This window comes from Lissotriton helveticus, chromosome 5_1 (assembly GCF_964261635.1).
Source record: "Lissotriton helveticus chromosome 5_1, aLisHel1.1, whole genome shotgun sequence".
Taxonomy (NCBI): Eukaryota; Metazoa; Chordata; class Amphibia; order Caudata; family Salamandridae; genus Lissotriton; species Lissotriton helveticus.
The window spans coordinates 970,148,915-970,169,139 of record NC_136065.1 but is presented as its reverse complement, the minus strand read 5'-3'; the positions used below and the strand labels follow the sequence as shown (position 1 = coordinate 970,169,139).

The 20,225-nt window shown below is 40.9% G+C and overlaps 1 protein-coding gene across 1 annotated transcript in view; it reads left to right on the top strand.

Moving 5' to 3' along the window:
* The window catches only part of DPYSL4 (dihydropyrimidinase like 4), a 255,676-nt gene that overhangs the window by 77,795 nt on the left and 157,656 nt on the right, over window positions 1-20,225 (top strand). The window contains exons 5-6 of the mRNA XM_078641144.1: window positions 2,095-2,156; window positions 2,259-2,339. Of these exons, the coding sequence (XP_078497270.1) occupies window positions 2,095-2,156; window positions 2,259-2,339 (143 nt within the window). The remainder of the gene's footprint in view (window positions 1-2,094; window positions 2,157-2,258; window positions 2,340-20,225) is intronic.

Here is a 20,225-nt window from a genome sequence, read left to right as displayed (position 1 = left end):
CCAGCTCAGCATTCTGTAGTTTTTTTACCAATTGGTTCAGTTTTCTCTCTTGGCTAGTATATTTTTTCTCTCTTTCATTGTTTACACGGGCCAGTTTCTTTATTTTCTTAACCACCGCTTCACTGAATGCATCGAGCCCATCACGTGTTGCCAGTGGAATATATTTTGATTTTGGTTTGAACGGAGTAATGGGTTTTCTTTGATCACTTAGATTTACTCTTTCTTGCGTCCCCATATTGTCTTCACTCCCCAACTGGCACATATCGTGATACAGTCCTATATCACTTACTGTCAATTTCACCTCATCCCCACCTGATAGTGGGGGCTCACTGGTTATGCTGGATTGTTTATGCACAAATTGCTTTTTAAGTTTCAGTTTTCGTATATATTGGTATACGTCAGCCCTTGTTCTAGATATAGATATATATAGATAGATATATAGTAGATACAATGGTTAAAGCTATTATGATTTTAAAAAAGTATGGGCCAGATGTACTGTTTAAGCACCTGCAAAAAGTGTTCGCAAATTATGTACCGACTTATTGCAACCTCTATTTTATTTTACAAACCAATCTATGCACAGTTGGGTAGATTTAGAAAATAAGGAAACACAGGGAGTCTGAAAATAAGCAATCTGGAATAACAGGGTGACTCAAAACAACCTGCCTAATTACTCAAGCAGGGCACAATTTGCAAACCTCAGTGAATGGCTGCAAACAAAGGAATAAAGGCCTGTTAGGTACAGCAAACCACCATCCCTGTGATTGTAGTCTACAAAGCTGCCTAATTTTCATCTAGGAACCTGGATTGCTTCTTAAAAAAAATATTTTCTCTTTTGGAAAAGTTCAGTGAGAGCATACTGTCTACCCCCACTGAAGCTGCTACCCCAATTCCCTAAAGGATTTTGGTTCAAAGGGGTCTTCATTTCCTTTGCGAATCGGTACACAACCCAACTGATCAATGATTTGCACCTGAAATGAAGGTGGCAAATCAATAACACATATGTTGCCAATTCACAATATGGAAGGAACACACCAACACACCTCCTCCAAATTATGAATCAGTAATTATTTCCCTAATTTTGTGATTCAGATATAACGTTTTTAAATTCCAAATTGCGTTTGAAGCATAAAGAAAACATCATTTTGCTGTGGAAAATCCTGTAATTTAGAAATGTGTAGGTTTTGTAATTCTAAATCACTAAGTATATCTGGGAAGAATGTACTATTTACTTCCAATTTCAAAAATCTTGGGGCCTAATTATGATAGCGTTTGGACCTCAACTGACAGCTGGTCGGTGGCGGTTCGACCTCCATCTGCTGTTGCGGTCTGACCGACGCATTAGGATGAGTGTGGTCTGAGGCAGCAGTCAGAGGGACCGACTGATGCTCTCCGACAGGCTCTAGGAGGTCGGTCAAAAACTCCTCATAATCCCTAAGGATGGCGTTTCTACCTTCAGGATTATGATGTCGGTTTCCAACAGCCAATTCATGTCGGCCTCTCCAACATCGATTGGCTGTAGGAAACTGACTTTGGGGGCCCTTAGCAGCTCCCCTGGCCCTCCCCATTTGGGGTCTGGTGGGCGCCAATGGTACCCCCCTCAACACCCCTGCACCATGTGGTGCCTGCCACATGGTGCAGAGATGTTTACAAACTTCCATTTTTCAATGGGAGCTTGTACTACTGGCGTTTTCAGCCTGCCACACAAGCTCCCATTAGAAAATGGATGTTTCCGGCAGTCGCATCCAAATTAGGGTGTTGAAACTGCTGACCTGTGGTCAGGTGATTCCTTCCCCGCAATGGTGTCGACATTGTTATGAGGGCCTTGGGGTCGAAAGACAAATGTTTTCATGTTATTGCTTAATGCTTGTCACAGTAAAACAGAAGAAAGCATTTAGTTGTATCCCATGGAATTTAAAATGGTGTTTGCCTTTTAAAACTATTTTCATTTGAAAACAGATTTAATAAGCAAATGTCAGTGTAATGAAATGTGTTTTTATAAAAATATAAAATTAAAAATGTAATTAAAAGAGGTAACTTGGCAGATCGTTATTAGGCAGCTACATTACATCACATGTTTTTTTGTTGTTTTAGGTGTGAACTCCTTCCTTATCTTCATGGCTTATAAAGACACATTTCAGTGCACAGATGCAGAGGTGAATATTTTATTTTTACTACAAAATTACACACCATTAGCTAATTTCCCTTGTGACCATTTCAGTGCTTTCAATAATGATCCATCTTTTCTCTCTCTACAGATGTATGAAATTTTCAGCATTATACGGGAATTGGGTGCAGTAGCTCAAGTGCATGCAGAAAATGGGGACATTATTGCAGAGGTAAAGTTATGCATTAGTTTAATGGTTATCTATAGTTTATCGGTCTTTGTCGCTGATTGTACAATTTATTTTCAGAACAATAATGATAGACCCTTTATGTCACAAAATGTTTCATTAACCACCAGATATTATTTTGAGTCAAAATTTACAATACCACTTCCTGGCTTCACTGACAGACTACCAATGGCTTTTACACTTCCATTACCTAGACAAAGTTTCTAAGCAGTGCTTGCCATCTGACCAAATGTTTTATCATAATTGAGTAATGTTCTTACTTATTGGACAGTTCTGTGGTCTAAAAGTAAAACTGCAATTCTTTAACTCATTCATTATCAATTTTACTGAGGGATGTGATGAGGAGTCAAAGACTGATTAGGTGTCTCAGATCTATTAAATTCTTATTTTGTCTGCAGTAGCCTGTTTGTGTTACTTGAAAGGGAAAAGTGTGGTACAGAGGCCAGGGCACTGACTACAGAGCACTAGGTTCACCGTTCGATCGCCGGCGACTGATCAGCCCAGCACCATGTGACGCTGGGCAATAGCTAGCTTAATCTTCCTGACTGCCCCTAGCACCTTGAGACCCTTATGAGTGATTAGTTCACGCTTTACAAATGACGGACTATTATTAGTTGGTGGGAGTTGAATTCAAACCAATTTCAACCCATGATCTTTACAGTTCCAGTGCATTGATGACTCAGCAACACAACACCCTTTAATCAAAAAGGCTTGTGAGTCGCAACCTTTGTTGCCCTCTCCCACAATTTCAGCATATTATGATTCGCCTGCTGATTTTCCACACAACTAAGGGCAGTTTCTCAGTGTATGTGACAATGAATCTTTCCTTGTCAGATATTAAACAACCCAGGAAAAAGACTGTAAAACCAATGCAGAAGTACTGATCAACACTATATTTCTTGGGAAAAACTTTTACAGTAGACTAGAAGAGGGAACATCTCCAATAGACCATGTGAAGGACTTTAATACTATAATAGGTACAGATATGTATACATTTTATACTCTTCACCCATGCCAGCTTTAATTTCCACAGTTCAGAGTACTGCTGAGAACATCAGGCAAGACACCAAACTCTTCCCTTGTAGGCAACAAATTTCCAGGCATGAATACATGCTCTGGTCTGTATAACATGGACAATATTGAGTGCTTTGAGGTTACTACTACGGTAGCACTGTGTTGTACACAGGTCAAGACACAATAACAGAAACAAATATAAAACCAAAATATTATTACCATATCTAGAATCATATTTTCCACAGTTTATGCATGGGAAAATCAATAGCTAATTGTTGTTAAACAGTTTATATATCATCTTTCTCAAACAACAGCACACAGTAAAAGAAAAAGTATTTGCTTCACTAGCAAATACATTAATTTAATGCACAATGAATTAAATGTGACAGAAAAGTGCTTTCTTGAAAAAAAGATAATAATGGGCTATGCTGATCACTAGACTAATTTAAAAAGGTATTAACATGTTTCATTATGATGGCTAAGAGCGGTCTGATTCAAGATGTCATATTTTATTACACCACATCTACTTGTAATATATGCAGTAAATGAATTTGAGATACATTAAAAACACAGTCTCAATATCAGATTAGATCAAGATAGATTCAGGCCCAGATTAACAAAGTTCTCACACAATGCAGGTCAGCACCCAAAGTAGCTGGGCTGCATTGCGTGAGAGGGAAAAGCAGAAAAGTGGCATTTCTACAAAGATATGACACTATACTTCTCTCTGTCTAGCGCTATTGCATGTTTGGATGCCCAGTGCCAAAGTGCAAAGGTGTCTGCATGAGTCTAGCTTAGGTTTTGTACTGAAAGGGTTCCCTTCTAGTACAAAAAACTAAGCCTATACAAACTTTAAAACATGTCCCTCTTTGAATGTGCTTTTCAGTGCAGCACACATGTAAAGTGGAAAAAGAAAGGAGAAATTCAAGCATTTCTTCTTCTTAATGCCTGCTTTCAAGCACCATTATTTTTTGGTCCACTATTGTTAGTAGATAAGGTTTTGCATCAAAAACCATCGGTGATTGCATGGGAACGCCCATTGCTACTCATGGAATACTGACTTTATGGGTCATTCCCCTGGACTTGCCAAGAATGAGCAGGCGGGCCGCGCCATCTTGGCTTGTGCGGCTCAGCTCATCTCAACATTAAGATGGATTTTCACCATAGCCCGCACCCACATACCATCTGTATGTGCCACTTCCAGTGTAGAAGGGTTCTGATGATTGATGCTGTTAAATTTAACAGGTCATGTATAGTACATTATGCTGCCTGAGTGCCCCGTCCTATAAGTTCTGCAGAGACTCATGTAGTTGGGTCTCTACCCAATCCACAACCCCTGAGCAAAATTACTACTTTTGGTTATTCACAAAATCCAAGAGTAAAGTTACTCAAAATGAAAAGTTAACATCTCCAGCCCCTAAAAATAGGGGCATAGCCATATGTCTGAGGTAAACTGCTAGCTCCAGAAAGAAAAAGTATCCACATGGTCAACAACTTATACTACAGCACCCTTATAAAAAATAACGGATAGAGGAACTTAAAATAAACCCTATAGAAATAAATATTGAATGAAAGTAAATGATTTAACAGTCAAAAATATAAATATATATAATTTAATGTTTATGGAAAATAAATATAAAACAAATTTATTATTTCATTGTGAAATAATTTAACAACCTTTTTTGAATGTATAAATTAATGTAAGATATAGTTTTATTAGACTATAATTAAATGACTTTTAATTGATTAATTATATATGCAATTAGATATATTTTATTAGACTATAATTAGACGACTTTTAATTGATTAATTATCAATGCAAATAAACATTTTTTTTACTACAGGTTAGTATTACATTTTTATTTAAAGATAAGAAAAATATTTGTAACATAATTTAATTGATTTAAATTCATTAAATATTTCTGAATTAAGTTAATAGCAGAGTAGATTTTTTTTGTTTGCTCAACATTTAATATATATATATGTATATATATATATATATATATATATATATATATATATATATATATATATGTATATGTGATTTATGTTAATCTTTAACATACGAATATTTGTATTAATTTATTATAAAGTGTAAAAAATGTTTTACATTTTTCTCTATATGTTACCATAAGGAGCTTTCTACTCCAACTGTGAAGTTTCCTTATGTTGAAGTATAGAAAAAAATATAAAACGTGCATTTAAATTATTTAGTACTTTTCACATTTTGGACACCAAGATATATCTCAACAGGGGCTTTTGAGATGCTAAGGAAGCTAGCAAGGCAGAAAGCGTTAATGTCTATGTCACATCCATTGCCTCTATGTTTAAGTGAGTAGTTAAGATGAAATAAACAGAAGGCACCATGTGCCCCCAACCCCAGTTGTGCATAGCTATTTGTAACATTAGTTCCAATACACCTCTCCCTCTTTTTGTCTGAAGAATATTCACTGGAGTAGTTCAAGCATCAAAGAGGGGGGAGGCAGTACTCTTAGAATAGTGACAGATCTGAAGAGCAATTCCAATTAATTTCTTCCTCCAACTTGTCTCAACTATAAACAGCTTTATGGTTCTTTAGTCGAAGGTCAGCTACAGTAGTCCCATATTGTCTCAGCACTGTGTAAAACTGATAACATTTAGTGAGGTTTCCTTTGGATTAAGAAGTAGTCTGAAGGACTATACTCCCAAGATGCTCGGCATAATATCAGCAACTTATTTAAAGAAACATTGCTCCTTCGGCACCACAGATAATCTGTTGACACCTTAAACCTTGTTAAATACAATTTGCCTGCCATCCACTAAGTGGCAAGCCATGTATTACTTTGACAAGGCTTGTCATATAGCACCTTCTATGGTACAACAATATTGTGATGTATCTGAGTGGTGACCTCATTTACCATCCCTGGTGTCAGATTCTTGTTGAACACATATCCATATTGTTGCAAGGGGTAATAAATAGTCTTCCTGATAGGGTTTGTGCTCACCAATTTTGTACCAGGGTGACTGTTTGGGCTGGTCAACCCGTTGAATGTGCCCCTGTCTGCAAAATTAAAAGACCCTACATTTCCCAATGTTCCCTACTAATGACAGTAGCATTTATTTATGTGAGTTGCCAGAGCAGGAATGATAAATAACATTACTTGCACTGGGCTTCCAAAATATGGCCTTTTGTAAAAACAGGCAGCACCTAGGACTTTAAAACTAAAGGGCTTCAGATCCTTTCCGTGGAGAGATAGTTACATTTGTTTACAAGTGGAAGTGTTGCTGAAGGGGCTAGATGGTGTTGTCACTGGAGGAGGATGTTACCTGCAGGGTGAGATTGACATAGGAGGCTCTCGGAAGTTGATTCCCCATCAGGGAACGTGAGAGAATCAATGCTGCTTGTGGATCTCACATGTATACAATTTCTATACGAAGAATCACTGCTGCAGGTTTAGTATCAATTAGTGGAAGTAATTAATCTCAAGGAAATCTGGGAGAATCTAGCTGAGGATCTCATCTGGATGTGTAATTGATGTGAGAAGACTTCGAGTAATCAGTGCTCATTGGAACCGCCTGGAGAAATTCTGTGCTGACAGTAGAAACTGGGGGATTTGTTCCTATCAGGGAGCAAGAAGCTAAACCTTACTGACATGAGACTTCACCTGGGTGGAGTCCGTGTTACAGGAGACCTTTGCTGGAGAGGGTCTTTATTATCATGCCATTTGAAGAAAGGCATTTTTGGAGTAGGGTCAGTTTTGACATGAGGCTTGGAGGTAATCAATGGTGACAGGTCAATCCTCCCAGGAAGGGTGTAGGACATGCAATGGAAGATGCTTAGAATGTATTTGTATTGATAATGAGCACTACTTGTCTGGAACCAGTTATGGATGGGGACCTCATCTGGAGGGAGTCATCACAGTAGATGTGATCTTGTAGCCATGCAGTTAATATGAATTATTTGGGACCTGAACTCACCACATGACAAAAAAAATGTTAATAAATTCCAGAAATGATTTTATTTCCCTGTTCTTTAACTGGAAATAAGTGTGGTGTCTAAATGCAATGTTGATATATTAAAAACAGTTGCACAATATTATGTAGAGCACTGCCAGAATACATGCTTGTTTGAGAATCTGATCTAAAGTGAAGACCACATGCCATACAATACTATGTACAGCGCCAGGGGCCTAGAGTGAGTAGTGTAATGGGTAATTGTAGTCTAGTGAGAGTTTGCACCTTTTGTGGATATTGCTGTTGGGCATGATTACTTCTGGGAGTAAGATATTATCTAGGGTAATTCTGGATTTGTTGGGATTATGACTATACTGCCTCTGATGTTTCCTTCTATTACTATGCATCATTCATGCACTAGATTCAGTGATTATGTTTCTGATAACATACCATTCAAAGTATCAAGTCTCATCAAATTAGTGCATAGGCTGACTAACTACCTCACAGCCCACAGGAATGGAGATGAGATATGGGTTCTGTAAAATGGTAAGATCAGAAGAGAAAGTTGTGTTCTTCTCTTGATGATATTGGTGTGGTTTAATTGTGTACGTTTCAAGCAATACAATATAACTCATCATAGCAAATAATTAGATCAAGCCTTTCTCCAGACACCATCTGCCTCTCTAATCAGTGACAACCTCTCCTGTCAGTGACACTGTCTCCTGTCAGTATGCAACTCTCCTGTCACTGCCCTTACTCCATTAATGGTCAACCTATAAGGCTGATGTCAAATTATCACATCAGTGTTCCCTTCTCCTGCAACTGTCCAAACCCCTGTCAATGTCCACATCTCCCACACTGACCATTTCACCCATCATCCTCTACTTTTTCATCACTGTCCTCCTGCCCTCTCATTGAAATTTAGAGCTTCTCCTCTTACCCTGTACCTCTCCCTTCTTCTTCACAACTGCCTGACTCTCCTCTTATTCCCTGACTCCATTCTCAGACCATCTCTCATTATTTAATTTCTCTTTTGGTGTTACTTTAAATCATTCCTATCTGCTCCCATTCTCCTGCCAGTACCCAGCGTTCATGTCAATACTCCTCTCTTAATATTGTCCATCACCTTTGTCATCATCCCATTCTCTGTTACATCCTCCTCTCCCATTACTGCTCACCAGTTAGTACCCCTGAAAAATTGGCAATGCTCTGGCAGAGAGAGCCGAACATGTTCCCGACTAGCAGCATAACTAGCCTTTCAGAGGGGACAATGTTTCTTTATTGCCTTTCTTCCCATCTTCCTCTGCATGCATTCACCTGAACTTTATTGGAGTTTCCATCCTGCTATCACCCTGCCCTCTATCTCACCTCAACCTGTGCCACTGGGTTCAGCTTTGACAATAGGACAAACGTTCTGATAGAACACACACAGTACCTTGCAGTGAATTTCTTCTTTTTTCTTTGTCTGAAAAGCAGTTGTACTTATTCACAATTTACTGCATCCCCATGGACATGCCACAAAGTCACCCCAGTTGGTTATGATTCACAGTTTGAAGACCACTGGGAGGATTGTCTTAAACTGCTACTTAATCATGCTTCATATTGTCAATTTTAAACCCTGCTGAGATTTTGTTACTTCTAACATGGCGACATGAAGTTAATTGAAAATGTTGTCAATGTACTATCTTTTACAGTGCTTATTGTGGTCCCACAAGGGTAACATCCCTTCGCTTCTTACTATTGGCTAGATAGGTACATGGGGTTTACTTTTAGACAATACTGTGAAAACCCACACACTACTTGTCATCAGCTAAGATAGGTAGTCCTCATAGCCATAGGATGTTAGGAAGTCTTCTGGCCAGATGAAATGCTATAGACTGGGATAGGAGTAAGTTATGTATGACAAATCGGCATTAAGTGTCTTAACTCGCTCTCTTGCTTTTATAGTTGCTCCGGGGAGGATGTAGTGTCTAGCAAAGGCAATTTTAGTTCTAAGAGCACATGGCAGCAGGTCTCAGTAGGCTACATTTTCATTGTTCCTCTCACTAGCCAAGTTGCTTCACCCAACTGGGAATTACCCCAGCTGATCCCATAAAAAAAGATCTTCTGCCTTCACAGAAGCCTACTTGAAGCTAGCCTTGTAATATGGGCTGACAAGCAGGTATGATGATGAATCATGCCAACTGTACGTGTGAGAGATCTGTGTCCTTTCACTCAATAAGTCCTGTTGAGTAGGACTCTGTGTACCAAGCTAAGCATCTCTCCATGTCACATGAGACCTTCCTTCACCTCACACTATTTTTGTTTATGCATCCACAGTTGTGAGCTGAGAATGCATTTCACCACATGAAAAAAGTTTGGGCACAATGCATAATTGTTATATATTAGGGTCAATGTTTTGTGTTGTGCAGGATGTGTCAATCCGGCGCTGCACAAAGGAGCCATCTGCATGTGCTTGATGAAGTTCTCCATTTTTTTAAATTCATGAGGCAGAAAGTTTTTTCCGAATGACTGCAAATTGCTCTCCATATTGAGAATTAATCCTGCCAGGGACAGCTGAGCACCATCTCTGTATAAACATTTTGAAAGTCACAGCATTAAGAACACTGACTGTGCAAAGGGTCTCATTACCAAAACAAAAGTAGCATGTTGTAAAAGGCACATCAGAGGGTGCGTGCAGCAGTCTACCAGAATGATGTTTTTACCCTACAATGACCTGCTGAAATTCAAGCAGTAGAAGCTGTTCCTTGTGGACAACGTTTACTTTGCCAATATTTACCAACAGGCAAAGGCTGTCAGTTAACTTTCAATGCTTTGCTACAGACTGCAGAAACAGCCACACACTATTGTTACTCTTCCTTGGAAATTTCAGGAAAGAGCAGAATACATCACTTATCTTAGCCTTTTCCAGGGTTGGACTGGGACAAAATATGCCTCGGGCACTGTTGGAAATGGGAGTCTCTAGTTGGCAAACGTGTACACCATTGTCCACGTGGGGACCCTTCTTCCTAGTCAGGGTAAGGGAGATACACTTCTAAAATAACCCCTGCTCACCCCCTTAGTTGCCTGGCACAAGCAGACAGGTTTATCCCAGAGGCATTTGTGAACACATACAGTAATACAGTAAAAACACTACAAATGGACACCACACCAGTTTAGAAAAATAAGTAATCTTTATCTAAATCAAAACAAGACCAAAATGACAAAACTCCACAATTCAGTAATAGAAATATGACTTTCAAATGGTAGAAGTAGTTCAGGTCAAAGCAAATTTCAGATGCAACACTATTCACACAAAGTACCTTGGATGCGTCGTGTACACAAACAAAAGGGTCACAGGGAAGGTGATGCATTGGTTCCATCCACTCAGGGAAGGGGAGGCTTTTGTTCCCTGTGGCAGAGAAGCTCTTTGCCCTACCAAAACCAGTTAGGTCCGCTCTGGTGCAGCTTCCTGGCCGGAGGTGGAGGCAGCCTTGTCCTTGGCAGACTAGGCTCATTCAGGTATGAAAGAATTCTCCTCCCCCTAGTCTCTGCATGCAGCCCAGGTCTATTCAGCCCAACCTTGACTCACCCTGGAAAGGTAGGACACACCTCAACCCCCCAAGTGGCTGCCTGAACAGAATTTACACCTCCATCCCCTGTCACTGCAAAGCTAGGCAGTCAATGCACAACCTCGCAGAGGCACACTGGATGGTTGGACAAGAAAATACCTACTTTCTAAAAGTGGTATTTTCAAACCCAGAATGTAAAAATCACCTTCACTAAATGATCTTAACATTCTGAGTTCAGGCATATCAAACTTTATTTTCCTATCTTGTTCCCATGGGCAGTAATGCTCATAAGATGTTATGGGCAAACTTCCCATTCTATCCTATGGGACAGATAGCCTTACAATAGTGAACAAAGAAATTGGCAGTATTTCACTATCAGGACATGCCACACACATCAGGGCATACACTGCACCCTGCCCACAGGGCTACTTTGGGCCTACCGTAGGGGTGACTCACATGTAAGAAAAGGGAAGGTTAGGGCCTGGCCAGTAGGGGCACTTGCCAGGTTGACATGGCAGTACTAGCCTGAACACAGGCACCGCAATGGCAGGCCTGAGACCTTGTTGCTAGGCTCCTTGTCTAGGGGGCACAATCAGTGCTGCAAGCCTACTAGCAACATTTGGTTTCGAGGCCCCGGGCACACACAGTGCACTGTACTAGGGACTAAACAGTAAATCAAATAAACCAATCATTGAAACATCAATCCATAACAATCCGAACAGCAGTGACAAATTTCCCAACGCAGCTAGACCAGCATACACACACAGCAAAATAACAGCAGATAAAGGCAAAAATACAGGTGAAACCCACCCCAATGATTCGAGGTCTAACAGGCACCAAAATAAAGGTGGCCCTCATTAGCGAACCGAAAGGCTTAGAAAGTGGCCCACGTTTGCAAATCAGGCCAGTTTTGAATGCATAAAGACACGCTGTATGGGTATTTTGCAAGGAATGGGAGACTGCGTGCACTTATGCTTGCTGCTGGTAATGTTTCTGGTAATATCAGGGAAATCAACTGTAAAAAGAGACCCACCTGACCATAAAACAAGCCCACAAACTGCTAAATGTCCAGCCCACACACTTATCTGTCAAACCAGCCCGTCAGGCACCGCCTGATTGCCCTATGGGCAGGGCCGTACCCAGCGTAGGATTTGGTCGGCCAGGCCCGCGTGATGAAAACTACATAAAAAAAATGAGCAAAGGGTTCAGGAGCAACCTTGATTTAAGTCAAAAGTACAGGGTCTTCAACTTGCAGTGATATTTTTGAGATATACTGCCAAGCATGGCATTTTCTATTCTATAGTTCAATTGTGGTATTATTCTCTTGAGGACATTGTTTAAAAAAAGGTGTGAAAATTGGGAATACGTTTTGACACAAACCAATTATTTTCTATTGTATTTATAGATTTAGATATTTTTCTCCCTGCAGAATTTCGGGTAAATGCATGCAAATTGTGGCATTTTAAGCATATTCGTCGAAGAAAAAATATAATGCATATTTTTAAAAAAAGGATAGTTGGGGTGGTTTTGGCTACTTGATTCTCTGCTTGGGCAACATGCTGTTTGTTTTTGGGAGAATCAGAGACTTAAATTGAATATATATGCAAATGGATAATAGTTGCGGATGCCCTTCTTCCTCTACTGTTCCCAACATTCTAGTCTCTGTAATTTGGTCATCTCTTAACTCCCATCAATGTCTATATACAGAACCTACATTTTGAGATACAACTTCTATATAAAAACATATCCATTGCGAAGTCCTCTGCTACTTCCTACAGCAACATCTGGACTACATCAACTACCTAAAAAAGTTACATTTGAGTATCTCCTTCTTAACTTCTCTTTCACCCCAGTGGAACCTACTGAAAGAAAAACAGTTCTCACCCTTGCTCACTCAAAAATTCACACTTGAGATTTCCTAGTTGGCAAATACTTTGTCTGCTAAATGGTTGGTCATTGACGACTTAAGAAAGCCCAAGGGCATTCTGGGCATAAAAGTGAGAGTGTTACTGTCATTGGATGAGCATTAAGCTGTAACTCCATCATTTTGCACACAATGTATAGACTACCCTACAGGCTACCATGCCAGATATGCACAGTGTGCAATAAGGTCCCTAGTGCATGAACAGTATGCATGTAGCAGATGTATGCAAGTGCGTACAGTCTTTGGCAAGATATATATATTTTTTCCCGTACAAGAATATGCTGACATACCGTCCGTATCTCCAAATCAGGACTCTGATTTAAATGCACATTGCATACTTATATTCAACTATAGGAAAAAGTATTAGGAAAAAAAAGCATACGAACGTTCTTCCCTAAATAAGGGGAGCAAGACCTCCAGACAGACATATTTGAACAAATACTACATACATTCACTGTCTAGAACAACACATTGCATTAGAGTCTGCAGAACACTGTTTCCCAATCTAATACAGGCACCATCAGCAGACATCTATCCCAGTTACTTCATTGCCACCTCCATGAAGCTGATCACAAACAAACAAAACCTCTATCCAGCAGACGCTGCTAACTAGCAACCATTCTGCAAGAGGCCAATCTTGACAAACTCATTAACACAGAAGGCTTGGAAAATAACCTACCCTCTATCACAAAGAGCTTTCTGGAATGGCCAGAAGACCAGTGTTGACAAAAATGGCTGTGTTGTCTTATTATTATTAACCACAAGGAAGATACCGCAGGTCTTACGTTGATCCAAACTCAATGCAGAGCCTAAAAAGTGTTCTACAGAGGTAACTGGAACTAGAAGATTACTATCATACAGGAGACACACAGAAAGAAGTGAGTATTGAGATTCAGTTCAGAATAAGAACCCAGTTCAGAATAAGAACCCATAAAAAATACCCATCAGCCCACTCAATAGTGGAACTTCGTCATCTGGGATTTTGTGTTCGAAAAATGGTGTCTAATAAGCCCTTCCTCAGATAGAACTTGAGGCTAGCTTAGGACCCAATGGTTGAACCCTCAACCAAAGAAGATGACAGAGTTTGAAGGCTGATAGGGCTTAGTTGCAGTGCTCGGAAAAAGTGTAAGAAGGGTATTTGAAATAGAGAGAATGGTAATCCAAGTGATTAAAAATACCTATCTTGATGTCAATAAGGAAACTTTATTAGGTGTGCCCATCAAGATGGTATAGTTAAAAGCAGAGTGAAAATAGCAGATTTTTTTTTTGCTATTTACCATAGATGTTATATGGTCAACATGTTTCAGCCTCTCCAGGCTTTCGTCAGGACCTTTAAATCACTCCTGCAACACTTACTTTTTGTGCTGTGAAGGACAGACTACAGACATTCTTAAAAGTTGTGCATCATCTCCCAATTTTATGGGATGAGAAACCTCACCTCACCTGGCAACAGCTCAGGGTAAAGGAGGCCACGCACTCTCCGTCGTTGCCTCGTGCGGCTCAGAGCAGCACGAGGCAACGACGGAGAGTGCGTGGCCTGCTATTCTGCTATTTTCACTCTGCTTTTAACTATACCATCTTGATGGGCACACCTAATAAAGTTTCCTTATTGACATCAAGATAGGTATTTTTAATCACTTGGATTACCATTCTCTCTATCTCAAATACCCTTCTTACACTTTTTCCGAGCACTGCAACTAAGCCCTATCAGCCTTCAAACTCTGTCATCTTCTTTGGTTGAGGGTTCAACCATTGGGTCCTAAGCTAGCCTCAAGTTCTATCTGAGGAAGGGCTTATTGGACACCATTTTTCGAACACAAAATCCCAGATGACGAAGTTCCACTATTGAGTGGGCTGATGGGTATTTTTTATGGGTTCTTATTCTGAACTGGGTTCTTATTCTGAACTGAATCTCAATACTCACTTCTTTCTGTGTGTCTCCTGTATGATAGTAATCTTCTAGTTCCAGTTACCTCTGTAGAACACTTTTTAGGCTCTGCATTGAGTTTGGATCAACGTAAGACCTGCGGTATCTTCCTTGTGTTTAATTGTATAGTTGGGGGACAAGATACCACAAGGTCTATAAACCAATTCCCCTTGGGCCCTTCTCCACCCTGTGTTTCTAAGTTATTATTATTAACCCCTTGCGTGCTCATGACGGAACCACGCCATCATGAGCCACGGGCGGCGTGTGCTCATGACAGCGTGGATCCGTCATGCGGCTGCCGCTCCTCCCACGCGGCATTAATTCCCCGCCTGTGCGGGTGAATTAATGAGCGGACGGGGCCGTGACGGAACTAGGCTGTCTTGAGCACACGCCGCCCGTGACTCATGAGGACGTGGTTCCGTCACGAGCACAGCAGCACCGTGCTCACCCCCCACCTCCCAGCGGCGTGGCAAAATTCATGACGTGGCGAAATTCGTGCTGCGTCGAAGGGGTCAAATCCATCACTGCCTTTAACTCAGTGCATCACCCCACATGCGTACGATGATCTTAGTATTTAAGGAACTCTTCTAGAATGGATCTCCTCTCATCTCTCAAAGAGATGACGCATTATCTTGTGCCCACTGTCCTCTTCAACACTTTTCTGCAGTGACTAGGATGGAACACAATGTTTCATCATCTCTTCACACCTCAGCCAACTATGGTAACTCATCTGATCCTTCAATCAGACACGTTACATCCATGCAGAAGACACCAAGGGAATCCTGAAGCTCAAAAACCTTACCTTTTCTCGTCTGTCCTAGACCACTGCCTCCAAGCCATGGACAAAGAATACTGATCCAACGCCTGATATATAACTCATCAAAACTGTAGGAAATTGGAAAATGACCACCCTACAATGATCTGGCCTCATGAACTCGATCATTTCTAATGACATACAAGAAACCTAGGAGTTTTCATTGGCACTGGTTTGTCACTAGTGCCACAAGTGAAGAAAGTTACAGAAAGTGTCATCATGCCAACCCACTACTACATTTTTACTCCCATGTTTCATTGGTATTAAAATAGAAAGCTTTACAAAAAGATGTTCCCCATATTGTAAATACCACCAAACCAGGTCCAGACCTTGGCAACCAAAGGAAGAAAAGGTGGAATCAGCTATGCACACACAACCATTTCTAACCCACCCTTCACTTCATTCGGTAATAAAGCGTAGCTGCAAGTTCACTTTGAGGTGAAAAGTGCACCTCTCTGGTTCTCATGCATAAAACAAAAACTTTTCCCACATGGGCAACACTATCGGCCACGGTTGACCTCGAAGCTGGGGAACCGGGTTTGAGTCTAAGCAGGGACACCTAACATCCTGTGATTCTTGTCAAATCATTTAATCTCTCTGTGCCTAATAAAATGAATGTCTCCATCGGTAATGCAACGCATGCTCATGTTAACCACTTGGCTGCTAAGGGGTGTGCGAGGTGTTCCATTGACTTTCCATTGAAATCAATGGAAAGTCCATGACGAGCTGGGCTCGTCATGAGCGTCGAAGGGGTTAAGCACTCTAATACCTTAGATTCGAGTTTGCACTATATAAAACTCCCTACCCCCCAAAAAAAAACTGTACAAACTTAGCCCAACAAATGGAGTAGCAGTTAAAAGTTCAAATCCAAGGAAGGCGGACTCAGTATTTTATCATTATGAGGTCAGTAATATGAGTAATTGTAACACATTCTATTTACATTTACTATTTCTAGAAACAGTACTGAATGGAAACAAGTTTCAAATATTCATCATTAAGGAAAAGGTATGTCTAACACAGGGTTACAAACGTTACACAACACTTTCCCTTTCATGTGGGATTTCCCCTCTTTGAAATAGCCTTTTAGATCCCCCAACCATTTTAAGGATCTGGCACTTGATCTATTTACCCATACATTGGCTGCTGCTGCTGCCAAGGAGATGGGCTTCATTTTTTTTATGAGTAGTGGTTCTCAGAACCACTCAGCATACTAATCCCATAAAAAAGTATTTTTAAGTGCAAACCCTAATAACTGTGGAATGTGTGTGTACAGAAACCAGCAACGTAATACAGGATTCACTGTAGGCACCTATAAAATGGCTATCCATTTAAAGAATTTTACATCGGGTCCTTATGTTATACGCAAACCACTTTCTTATTTTAGGCAAATACTGAAGTCTTACAACATATTGCAGTCACCTCTTCTAACTCTGTTTGATACTAGTGGTTTATTGAACAGAGACAGTCCACCTAACTCAAGGTGTTCCATGAACAATGAAAATATGGTCAGGCCTGTGATAATGAGCGTTATCTCCTCCCAGGAACCCAAGGATCAACTGGGCCGGTGACCCTTCAGTTTTGAGACTGGGACACTCATGCTTATAATCTGACCTGCAAACATAACTGTAAGAATGTGGGTTACTGGTTGAAAGGGATGAAACCCTACTCAAGCAGCAACCAAAGTCCTAATAAGGGTGGAGTCACAAGCAAACCCCAAATTTACCAGTGCTCAACCCTCTGCCATCTTGGCAAAGAGCAGTCAGGCTTAACAAAGAGGCAACATGTAAAGTATTTATGCAGCACTTCAGACAGTAATAATGTGAAAACATAACAGAAGAAAAATCCTTCTCGTATGTAGAAAACGACAGAGCAAATTTCAATAAATAACTCAAGACCAAAACAATAAAAATCCAATCAGTGGAATTGGAGCTATGCAAGTTTAAAGATTTAAGAGAAAGTAGCACCAAAAAGAACAAAGAGCCAACTGTGGTTATCTGGACATGCTAGACTGGTACTAAGTCATAAGTTCAGGCCAACTTTGATGGAGCACGGGCCAGCTACAGGGACTCAGGCCCGCTGAACAAGAGTAACTTAAATCTTGGTTGCAAAGAGATGCAGAGTTTCGTGTTGAGGATGCATTGCGCAGCAGAGGCAATGTGAGGCGCAGCGGTGGTTCCGAGAAGCTGTGAAGCGGGATGCGTTGTCCTTTCCTGTAAATGAGTCATGCAGCAAAGCAGTTCCGATGGGCTGCATTGGGTGAGGCGATGTCCTTGCATGAAGTGGCATCATGTCGCAGCAGTTCTGATGGGCTGCATTGGGTCAGGTGATGTTCTTGCTTAAAGGAAGTTCACACAGCATAGGGTATGTGTTGGCTCCAAGGGTGATGCATCAAGCAGCAGAGACGATGTGCCGGTTCCGCAGGAGATGTGCCTTGGAGGGGGGGTGTTAGTTCTGCTGAAACCGTAAATGGGCTGACAGGGCAATTTCAGGCCTACTTCTGGTGTCCAGAACTGGGATGGGACCACTTGGGAGTGAAGACTCACAGATGGCAAAGTCCTGGAGCTGAGTTCAAGGTTGTTAGAAGCTTGTTCTGTGCATGAGTCTTCTGATCACGAGGCCAGTCAACCAGCCCCTGGAGTCACTCTGGGGTACTGGGTTTAGACAGACATGCAGAGTGGTAGTCCCTTCTGCAGCACAGCATTCCTTCTTAGTAGAGTCCTCAGGTCCAGAATTGTACTGAAGAATGGGTCTAAGGGTCCAATGTTTATATATGGTGCTCACTTTGAAGTAGAGGAGACTTCGAGAGTTTTTCACCCTGCTTGAGATTTCCTCCCTGTCCAGGAACCAGCTTGTCTGCAAAAGTCACAAAAGGCCTGTGTCAAACTTCATTGTGAGATTGCTCAGACAGTGCTTTATGATGTGCAAGTGTGATAATTGACAGCTCCTCCCCTCATAAACTCAGAGTGGTCCATCCTACCAACACCTAGCTTCCCGTTGTCTCACTGTCTGGGAGCAATACACAGAGACCAATTGCCAGCTACACCTAGTCATGTGAACCAGGAACAGTCTACAGTGAACAAATGTTTACCATTGAAGGGGTCTTTTAATTACAATTCCAAACACCCCAAACTCAAAAACCATACCTGTTCCCAATTGAAAGTTATCACTCATTAACCCTACCTCTTTCAGATTGAAAGTTTTCACTTACTAAATGTAATAAGGAAAACTTATTGATATCCTATGGAAGGCCTTGCAGTAGTGAAAAATGAATTTAAGAGTTTTTTACTACAAGTACATGTAAAAATTATTAGCACATGGCCAACTTTTTAAATACCCTGCACCTTGACCTTTGGGCTCTTCCGAGACAACCCTGCAGGTGACGTATATGGATTAAAATGGAAGGTTTAGGCCTGGCAAAAGGTTCATTTAGTCGCAATGGACATTTAGAATTGCACACACAGGCTGCAATGGTAGACCTCAGGCATGTTTAAAGGGCTACTTAAGTGGGCAGTATGAGCAGTTTAATTTACAGGTCTTGGCACATGTACCACCGCTTGAACAGGGATGTACAAGCAAAATAAATAGGCCAATTAGGTTTAAGTTAATATCACCATGTTTTAAGGAGAGAACACAATCACTTTAGCACTGGTCAGCAGTGGTAAAGTGCACAGATTCTAAAAGCCAACAACAATAGATTCGGAAAACAGGAGGGTGAAGTCAAAAAGATTCGTGATTACCCTGCCGAAAGGGTCCAATAATAACAAAAATCAGTCTCCTGTTTCCTGGCATGTTCAATGGCGCTGCACTATGTAGCGACGGCAGTAACTGTGGTAAGTATATGCCAAATGATCCTTTGACTTGGGCAGAGGTTTGCTTGCATGTGTGCTGTAAAGTTGTAGATAGGATTTGGCAAACGTTTCAGCTCAGTCAGGTCTTCATAAACATATTTGAACTTTCTCTGTTTAGTATCCACTGGGACTGCCATGGTCTGTAGTTGTACAGATGCTCTGATTTTCATCTCCTTTTTGATCATGGAGGTTTTTCTCCTTCCAATGATTCTATTCATCAAGACAGGGTTTTCTAGCAGCATTGATAGTAATAATATGCCTTTAGTTGCCAATGCAACAAAAAAGTGACCTTGTGACACGAGAGCTCACTTTGTGGTCTCTAGCTTCATTTCCTGATGTTGTTGATTTGTCACTGTTGTAATGTTGTTCCAGTCACTGAAAAAAATAGTTTTACCACAGTTTTTGGTCATGCACCACAGCGATATTTTTGGTCACATGCTAAAACCATGCAGCTTTACAACCTATACAAACATTGATAGTGTGGTCGTTGTGAAACACCCTTAATCAGCCTATGGCGGGAAATAGACGAAAAATGAAATAGGCAGTGTTTTGCACAAACTAGGCTCATTTTGTGATACTCTAAATGAGGCCCAAGTCATAGGCTAACGTTGTCCAGCAGTTCCAACCTCGGCCGCACACTAGCACACTACTCCCTGCCTCAGGATACGGAACCACAATATTTATATGGTCGAACAAAAGGCTCCGTAGCACGTTTGTTTGCTGATCATAAAAAAAGCATAGCTAAAAAGAGGAAATAAAGAATTCGAAGCGAAGTTTAAAAGTCCCACGGACAGATATTTGGGCTGACCTTGACCCGCTATGCCTCCCCATGGCTACCAGTCTGACTAGGGTGACCAAAC